At 34.6% G+C, this 10,859-nt stretch overlaps 1 protein-coding gene across 1 annotated transcript; it reads right to left on the reverse strand.

Annotated features, from left to right (window-relative positions):
* Nucleotides 1-3,968: 3,968 nt before the first annotated feature.
* LOC108403965 (olfactory receptor 5V1-like) lies at nt 3,969-4,895 on the reverse strand. The gene has a single exon (XM_037008841.2). It carries the CDS (start codon nt 4,893-4,895, stop codon nt 3,969-3,971), a length of 927 nt encoding a protein of 308 aa, XP_036864736.2.
* Between the last annotated feature and the right edge of the window lie 5,964 nt (nt 4,896-10,859).

Consider the following 10,859-nt stretch of genomic DNA (forward strand, 5'->3'; position numbering starts at 1 on the left):
AAATACCAAATGATTTCACTCATCTGTGGAGTATAAGAACAAAGGAAAAACTGAAGGAACAAAACAGCAGCGGAATCACAGAACCCACAAATGGACTAACAGGTACCAAAGGGAAAGGGACTGGGGAGGATGGGTGGGTAGTGAAGGATAAGGGGGGGAAGAAGAAGAGGGGTATTAAGCTTAGCATGAATGGGGGGGTGGGAGAAAGAGGAGGGCTGTACAAGAGAGAAGACAAGTAGTGATTCTACAACATTGTGCTATGCTGTTGGACAATAACTGTAAAGGGGTTTATAAGGGTGACCTGGTATACGGGTGAGCCTAGTAAATATAATATTCTTCATGTAAGTGTAGATTAATGATAACAAAAAAAAAGAAAGAAAGAGAAGTGGGATTACTCCCTGATAGGATGAAACTAACTGTAAATCAACGATTAATGCATGCTTTAAATATCCTTAATTTTGATCACTTAAAGGGTGTCAGATGATCGGATATGGATGTACACTTTTCTGATAATATTCCTTTCTCTTAAGAAAAAAAGAAAGCAGTTCCTGTGTGGTGACCTCCAATGAGTTCTACACAATTTTATAAAGGGTATATCAAAGTGTGTGCAAAGGGTCTGTTTGTGTTTATACAGAGGAACAAAGAGTAATTTGGCTACCCAGAAAATGAACTAAGATACGATATGAAGAAGAACTTCCAACATCAGCACTCTCTGGAAGAGTCATACCAGAAGATGATCATCAGAAAACCTCATCAAAGTTTCAGGCGATGCTGCAGTTGTAGCTGCATTTATCCCACCGGTTCCTGGACTTGCCATTGGAATGAAGAAGGAGATATCTAAGCTGGCCTGTGCATACATGAAAAAAACAAATCTGACTGGATCTATACTGTTGGAACTCAACCAAGAATTAGGAGAAGTGTAAGTTTTAGCACTCCAAAATCTTTCAACTACAGACTATCTACTGTTAAAAGAACATACGGGATGTGAACAGTTCCCAGGAATGGTTTGTTTTAATTTGTCTGATTTCTCTCAGACTGTTCAAGTACAGTTGGACAATATCCATTATATCATAGACAAATTTTCACAAATGCCTAGGGTGCCTAACTGGTTTTTTTGGCGTCACTGGAGATGGCTGGTAATCATAGATCTGCATTGGTTATGTAACTGTATTACTATTATGTTGATGTGTGTGCCCAATTTAATTAGTAGTTTAAAACCTATACATGCTTAAGTTACTCTATAAGAAGAAATGTCAAAGATATAATCAATCTCCCCATGTTTTCTTCCATCTGCTACCTCTATAGCTTTTCTTCTTCCTTCCTAATTACAACACTTAAATAGAATTTGTGCCTCATATCGAATTCACCGAGTATCATAACTCCTCCAAGTGGTAAAGATACCTTAAGACAAATTCTGGACATAGAAGCCACAGGGCATAAACCTGCAAAGAAGTAAAAAGCTAACCTTATCAAACAATATGGCTTCTCTCTCACTTACCAACTTTACATTTCCCTGGATGGCTCTGGTTAGCCAGAGACGGGTAAGATTCCTCAAGGGAGGAACAACCTAAGACAGGCACAGTTGCAGGGGGACCATCAGGTGAGAAATTGGGTATCAACAGAAGTTAGGCTTAGAACCTCACCCCCCCTGTTTTGAGAGAAATGTATTATTGCCCTTGTCTAGCTTGGATTAACACATAGTCTACAGGCACACACCTGATCATCTACATTTGCTCTCTTACAACACTAAACTATGTTTTCTACCTTTATCTTGCATCTACCTCCCACTTTAGCATTTTATTAAAATAATAATAATAATAATAATAGTAATAATAATAATAAAGGGATAAATGTGGATTCACATATAAATCAAGTATAAAAATCAAAGGAATATTCATATTTGACCTGATTGTTTATAGTTCATAATGGGTGATCAAAACCGAAAGTTTTTGTGATGACTGCCCTTGTACTGTTCACCATGTAAGAACTTATTCACTATGTAAGAATTTTTTCACCATTTAAGAACTTGTTCATTATGCTTCAGAAGATTGGAGACTGTTGAGAATTAGGCTGGGGGTGGTTTAATGATTGTGCATTGAGCATTGTCTCCCTTATACAGAATTTTATTTTTGTTACCAACCATTTGATCAATAAATATGAGAGATGCCCTCTCAAAAAAAAAAAAAAACATTTCCAACAAACCTTTCTATTATTGACCAAGGCCATGAGGTTAGTGAGAGATACCCACTATTTCTGATAAAATGGAGTTATTCCAGAGCTTTTGTGTAACAAATATATAATAATAATATCACAAAGTATATTAACTTTTAATCAGTGGTAGAATATTGAATAAACATTTGAGTGTCCAGTACATAAAATAACAATTGGTTGATTTTAATATTGTATTACATTTTATGTGGTATTATAGTTAGTGTATCCCATATATTCTGTTTTATATTAGGAGGATGACACTTTTATAACACATGTAATTTTAGAGATACACAAAAAAAGAATAATAAATAAAAAATCAAATTTGTGATAGTAAAATAATATTCTTACTTCATTTCTTTAATGAGTTCTGCATGATTTTCCCCACACTACTTAAAATTAAATAGCACACAGTTGACCCACCACTATAATGAAAAGCTGTGTATGTTGTACAAGATGTTTATTAGGCCATTAATGAATTTTGGAGAGTGTAATCTACCCCAATGCACAACATCTCTATGCGTTTATACTCTAATTCCTCTGCTACAGGTACCTATGAACAGTCCTTCATTTGGTAAGGTTTTGAAAGTTACTAACAGATCTGTGACACTTGAGAAGAAGAAATAATAGGATGTTTTAGAAGAGCAAAATATCTCTCACTAGTGATGTTGGCACTTCACTTAGTGATAATGAAAAGACAGAGTGCACATAAGAAGACAGGCTCTCAAATGCTAGAAAGTAAAGCTATAATAAGAAATAGACTGTGTGTACAGTAAATTTGATCACCAGATTAAGGACTAAAATTTGAGAGCAATTGGGATTTACAGCCTAGAGAAAACTATGGAGAAAATTATACATGATTCTATACTCAAAACAGTGCAGTAAATAAACAGTAGGACAGAGGGAAAAAATTCTTATTTCTTGAGGTAACAAGAAGAGAGAATGGAATAAAAATAATGTGTCATCTCCACTCATAAAATATAGCTCTCTAACCATCCTGAGTGGAAATGCAGTATTCAATGTAAAGCAGACTCTAATTTCATGGATTTTTGTTTGAAAAATTTGTAAAACTGATAACAAAAATGCAAGGTAACTGAGAAGATACACTTTTGTTTATTAAAATATTTCCTGTTTCAAATATAACGAATTGAATTTGATATCTAAATTAGAGATACAGAAGATGAAGTGGTTCCTAGGAATAACAGGTGAAGTTTAAAATGGACAAGGTCACAAGAAAAGGGAGAGAAGCAGAGAAACAGAGTAAGTTTAAGCTAAAACTGAAAAACAGGGAGAGAAATGATCATGTCAGAGAACCGTAGCAGCATAAGAGGTCAAATCAAGAGAAAGAAATAAAGAGACAATCTATAGATTAGATATAGATTAAGAAATAGCTATAGAAACATAGAGTGTATAGAATTAGGTTGGCATAAACATGGAAATTGTTAGTGTCGAGGTAAACATATATCTTAGGATAGGCTCACATTAAACTTCTTACATTAGTGTCATTATTAACTGTTCTCTGTACCTCTCTAATGTCTACTTTGGATTACAAATGTTAAGTTCTGTTTGGATAGAGACATAAGTACATACATAGATACATATGACTAATGCTATATATGTATGTATCTATAAGCTTATATGAATACATAAGTATGTATTTTAGACATTGAATAAAAATTATTGCAAGAATTCTTCTTATAAATCTATTCTAAAGAGAGCATTGTCATTCTGCTTTACTATTACAATTACAGTAAACATGCTCAGTGATGTAAGACCCTGCTGAGTGCCCCTTTAACTTCCGTGTTCCTCAAGCTGTAGATCATGGGGTTTAACATTGGAGTAATAACCCCATAGAGCATGGGGATGAGTCTATCTCTGGCTGGGGAGTGTTGAATGGAGGATGGACGGACATAAGTAAATGTAGCTGTGCCATAGAACAAACAGACCACCAGGAGGTGGGAGGCACATGTGGAGAAGGCTTTGCGCTTCCCTTCCACTGACTGGATCTTTAGGATGGTGGATATGATGTATATATAAGAGATAAAAGTGGTCAGGAATGCACCAATCCCCAAGACACCGCCTACCACAATAACAAGCATTTCTGCCATGTAGGTGGATGAGCAGGAGAGGGCCACCACTGGGGGGATGTCACAGTAGTACTGGTTAACCTGATTGGACTTGCAGAAAGACAGGCGGAAGGTGGACACTGTGTGGAGGAGGGAATTGAGAAACCCTGCTGCCCAGGTCCCACCTATAAGCTGTGCACAGCGAGCCTTGGTCATGATGAGGGTGTAACGGAGGGGGAAGCAGATGGCCACGTACCGGTCATAAGCCATGACAGCGAGAAGGAAGACCTCAGTCCCCGCCAGGGCCACCAGGAAATAAAGCTGCAAAGCACAGCCCAGGAAGGAAATGCTTTGATTTCCAATCAAAAGGTTGTCCAGCATCTTGGGGACAGTAGCTGAAGGGCAGAATATGTCTAGGAGGGACAGATTGGCCAGGAAGTAATACATGGGTGTGTGTAGCTTTTTCTCAGTCCCGATGGCCAAGAGAATGGCCGCATTTCCCACCAAGGTGACCTGGTAGATGATGGCAAAGACCACAAAGAGAGGATAGCGCACCTCGGGGAGGTCAGAGAGCCCCATGAGGATAAAGTGAGTCACGGTGGTGAGGTTGTAGATGTCCATCTCCTCTGTCCACAGTGGTCTCTCTGGAGCGAAGGAAGCCATGAAACAGGTTAGAGAAAAAGCCAAGGGGTCTATTGATTAGAACTTTGTGAAGTAGTTGGTAGGTGATAGGTGACATACTCTTTTATTTCTATTTTAATTCGATATTTTGGTTTTTAGATCTACTGCTAAATCATCTTCTATACTCACTGTATTTCTGGAAATATGCATCCCCTGGTCTGTATCAAGAGGAAACCCACTGACACCCTAAGGAGATGTTTAAATATTCACCTCCTCAGTAACACTACTGGGGACCGCCCACCAGTGTTAGGGATCTCATGATTCAGTGGTAGCTGCTGGTGTATTTCACACAACTTCTGGGCCACTTGCCTTGTATTATTTCAGTGTTTTATTCAGCAACTCAATTATAAGTACCTTGAATGTAGAAGCTGTGTATTGCTTAGTAAATTATTTTTAAAACAGTTAGCAACTAGCAGACATAGAGTAAAAGAATACCTAAATAATTGTTAGGTGAAAACTCTTGTCAGAATGGTCTGGTACCTCCTATGACATAGCGTTTCTATTAATAAAGATAAATACATATTATAAATTTTCAACTTCAAAATCATAATATTTAAGTATGGACATTATTATTTATTTCTCCCCAAGATTACTCTATAATAAAATTCAATTTGTCTGTCACATTAAAAATAAAGCCTGGTTGAATATTTCTAAATGTCATCCAAACAGGAAGCAAATATATCCACATAATATTCAACTATCTTTCTCCTTGAAAATTGCATATTTGGCCATGTGTTTAATTACTTAAGGAAATACAGGTTTTGAAATTTGTATATGCTTTGACATGTTGATCTTAATTTTGTTTACTTTTCTCATTTGATTTTTATGTATTTTAGTGCATATGACTGAAATGTTTTAAGATTATTTGCAAAAATACAAATTGAATACCTATAAATCAATATTTCTGTGTAATTCATCTGTCACTTTGAAAACTGTTTTTTAAATATAACACCTGTGGAATAAAAATTCAAAAAGAAATAATGAAATTGAAAAATATACAAAAATTACTCTCTAAATTCTTCCCTTCATATTTATTTTATCTGTATGAAATTGTTAATGATTTCTTTGCTCAGATAAGATGTATAGTATAAAAAATACAAATGATACAGAATGATTTATTTACACAAATTGAATGCAAATGTTTGTTTCCCTCTCTTTTCCACAAAATATTTAAATGAAATATCTGAGACTACTTGGGAGATGTTATTATCTTTCCTTGAGCATACTGTAACATATATGGGAAAAAATCAAATTTTATCAAAGATCTAAAACTCATGAAATTTAGGAAATAAATTACTGTAATAACCACAATACTTTTGGTTATTGTTATTCAATCAAAAAATATACTTAATGAAAGACTGAAACAAAAAGAATCTGCATCAGTTAGCACATTCTTAAATGTTAAGATTTCTACACAACTGTTCAACTTCAGTTTGTTTATATCTTTACATAATAATATTTGAAACTGGAATATTATATTATCAAATTAAATAAGGAACTTTCTATTACAAAAAATAATATATTGATAGAGTAAATATTAAGCTCTATATCAAATACCAGTATTCAAGCTCTATGTTAAATATTAATTAAACTCCTGTATTAAATATTATATTAAATACTAAATAGACTTGCAAATTCGAGTGTTTTTTAAACAAGAAATATGTGTAATAAATCAACATCCTGATAAAAATAAATAAGCTGTTTCTACATCAGGTTACATAATCAACACACATACTTAAAAAAATAATGTATTTTCCATAAGTTTTGTACTTTATTTACATTTTTAAAATCAAAATTAAAGTCTGAGCACACAAATTGCAGAATTTGTTTTTGTTATTTGGGGAGGTAATTTTTACTCATACTGATGATATCCTCCTTTTATATCAAACATAATTAAATCTTATGTATTTGACATTTATTTAGATAAATTAGTGGTATTTTGTTAACAATATATTGCTGAGGAAGAAGTTCTATAACCTTCCTTATTAACTAACCCAGGAAACTGGACACACACTACAAAATCATAAAAATTCTCAAGTATGTTTATCTTTCATGTGCTTTGTGAGATTACTTGGTACAAATGTGAGCATGTGAAGTGTGTAGGTTACTATCATCTTTTTGTCATAATCAGCCAAATATAAAATGGGAATTGGAAGGAAGGATATATGACCAGGATTAGACGTCTTTTGGAAATCACTCAGAAACCAGGCTTCCTTATTGTATATATGACTTACTCTTCTGTATATGGTCAAATCCAAATGATGAGATGAAAATTTTCTTTTTTTCTTTAACTTCAAGTTTCCACTATGTAGAAAAAAATAAAATTAGTTATTTAAGCAAAAAGTATTAATGGCAAATCTTAGATCTTAGTGTTGCACATAATGAAAAATTTATTTAGCACACCAAAATTAAAGAAACATTACATAAAGTTTTCTTTAAAAACGGGAGAATTTTTTCCTTAAAGCTACATAGTAAAGAATGAAATTCTATAGCTCAGTTTTTAACTTGATGTATTGATAGATAATAAACTAAAGGCATCACTAAAGCACTTTTAGTTTAATCATTCCACATGTTATGTGACAACCCTGTTTCCCGCTAGGTTTCAAGTACACCATTTTCTAGGAAACACACAATCAGAAACATTCATTGGACATAGCATCATTTTATATATACAGGTTTCGGATTCACATTTGTGTGGGCATGCATTTTCTTAGGGCTGTAATTAAACATTATTAAGAATTTACTTTGACAACCACTATATAGTATTTTAAATTTATCACTTTATCTTACCCATATAGTATTCAGATGTATCTAGTTTCTTAAATGTGTATACTTTTATAATATATTGACATATTTGTAAACATATAATTATCTATCATAGCTCTAAAATTCTGAAATTGAATATACAATTTCTTGCCTTTTCAGTTTCAGAGGATTCATGAATGATACGGTGTTTCAATAAGAAGAAAATAAAACAATCTGGCAAAGAAACATCATTAGTGAATGAAAACAAACTTCTCATTCATATACAGGCCACTTGTATTGTTTAAAATATGCCAAATTTTCCCTTAGGAATTAAAAAATAACAAGGAACCTGGAGGGAATATTCTTTCTTCATAAACTTAAATTACTACAAGCTATAATAGGCAGTTATTAATATAATGGGAATTTATTTTATAGTTAATTTATTGTTGGTTAAAGATAAATCTATATTGTGGAAGAGTGACAATTTTTTTCTTGTAATGATCTGGAGTAAGAAAATATAAACTTTTTCCAGGGCCTACAGCATCAGACAACAATGAAAAATAAACTGACATTATTAGAATATTTTCTGTAATCAGATGGATCTTAAATACAAGTAGGTTTACAATTCTGACCTAGTATACATCTGCATTTTTTCTGTGACAGGAAAACTCTATTTTTTCATTATTACAGACACTTATCTTGTTAAGACTATTTCCCATCCATGTGGTACAATTTTTATTTAGAACAATTTAGAACAAAAATGAATGGAATTTCAAATTCAACCTATGATTAATACACTATTTTCTTGCAGTTTGAGAATACAAGATGTTTGCATTTAATAAATCCAGGTGAAATTTATATAGATGTCTGTAATGGCATTTTGATTTTTCTGTGACATTGTCACCTATCAAAATAAAATATTGGAAAAAATTAAACATGGAACATCAGAAATTACACAGTGAAAAATCATTTTAATCCTCTCCCTTCATGTCCACATCTATTCTTAAGCTCCCTATTATTTTGGAAAGAGCAACAATTCTTTACACGATTGTTTTATTTTAGCAACATTCTATTTCCATTTAAGCATAATGTTTTGTCTATAAGGAATTTTATGTTTCCCTTCTTTCATTTTTTACATTTCTTTACTCAATCTGAAAGATTTATAGTATGTTTTAGATCTCTACATGATTTTTTTGTACTTTATTAAACAGATTTTTAATATCAATTGTTTTATATGTTTCTTTCACCCTTAGGGCCTTTGGAAAGTAGAAACAGAAAACCTGTTATAAAGTAAGGGAAAATGCTTTTACAGTTCCTCCCGCATCCTCTAAATCTTACACCCTCTTCTGATGTAATGTATTTTATTATTGTACTTATTGGAATTAATAATACTCTTTAACCTAAGCACACTTCTCAAATGTCACTTTATTAAGCACAACTGGAGGCTTTTCTTCTTCCAATCTAAAGAAGGGAAGAGGTGAAGTGTCATCTCCAGACATCGCCGTGTGCCTGGGCTCTGTCAGGCCCTCAGTGTTCTGAGCACACAGCTCTGATTCCCAGGTAGCAAAGCAGGCAGGGCCTCTCCGACCATCCATGGAGAGCCGAGCCTCATATTTCTGCTCTATCAAAACGTAGAAAATTCTGACAGTGTTAGTCTGTGTACGTGTTGTGCTAGATACTGAACTTGGACGAACCCCTTGCTATCACACAACTTATATTCTCTGCAGAAGAGAGGCAGTAAAATACTACCAAGCTTTATTTTATTGACTTCACCTGTCTCCTTAGTCTTCCCAATGACTGACATCTCTTTTGGCAACAGAACCTTTCCCAATACTTAATTCTGGATTCTTTGCTCAGATTTCTTTAGAAGTGTGAAAACTAAGAAAGCAGAACCTCACTAAAGTGGAGTTGGGAGGCCAGCAGGGATTCTCTCAAGTCCGCCACTCCTCCACTGCAGTCCTCACCAGAAGAAAAAGACACCTTACATGTCAAATTGTTTTAACTTCTTTAATCCCCAACAGGAGCAGAGTTTCCACCTCCCCTGGCAACAGCCCCACCAATGAGAGATGGTCACAACCCAGCCAGTGAGAAGACATGACACATGGGACTCCCAGTTTCCTCCAACGGACCTTTTGCTTGTAACAGCCATCCTAATTTTCCCTTCCTTTTGCAAAAGAGCATTCTTTTGCTTTATCTCAAATGTGTTCTGCCATAGCTTGCTTGTCCCAAGTTGCAATTCTCTGCTTTTCCAAAATAAACCCACTTTTGTTGCTAAAATGATTGACAAGTTATTTCATTTTATTTTATACTATTTTATTTTATTTTATTTTTTTATTTTGTTATCATTAATCTACTATTACATGAAGAACATTATGTTTACTAGGCTGTCCCCTACCCCAAGTCCACCCCACAAACCCCATTACAGACACTGTCCATCAGCATAGTAAGATGTTGCAGAATCACTAGTTTTCCCTGTGTTGAAAAGCCCTCCCCTTGCCCCCACCCCCCACATTATACATGCTAATCATAATACCCCCTTTCTTCTTCTCCGCCCTTATCCCTCCCTACCCTCCCATTCTCCCCAGTCTCTTTCCCTTTGGTAACTGTTAGTCCATTCTGGGTTCTGTGATTCTGCTGCTCTTTTCTTCCTTCAGTTTTTCTTTTGTTCTCATACCCCACAGATGAGTGAAACCATTTGGTATTTGTCTTTCTCCAATTCGCTTATTTCACTGAGCCTAATACTCTCTAGCTCCATCCATGTTGTTGCAAATGGTAGGATTTGTTTTCTTCTTATGGCTGAATAATATTCCACTGTGTATATGTACCGCATCTTCTTTATCCATTCATCTACTGGTGGACACTTAGGTTGCTTCCATTTCTTGGCTATTGTAAATAGTGCTGTGATAAACATGGGGCTGCATCTGTCTTTTTCAAACTGGAGTGCTGTATTCTTAGGGTAAATTCCTAGAAGTGGAATTCCTGGGTCAAATGGTAAGTCTATTTTGAGCATTTTGAGGAACCTCCATATTGCTTTCCACAATTGTTGATCTAATTTACATTCCCACCAGCAGTGTAGGAGGGTTCCCCCTTCTCCACAACCTCACCGACATTTGTTGTTGTTTGTCTTTTGGATGATAGCCATCCTTACTGGTGTGAGGT

This window comes from Manis javanica, chromosome 14 (assembly GCF_040802235.1).
Source record: "Manis javanica isolate MJ-LG chromosome 14, MJ_LKY, whole genome shotgun sequence".
NCBI lineage: Eukaryota > Metazoa > Chordata > Mammalia > Pholidota > Manidae > Manis > Manis javanica.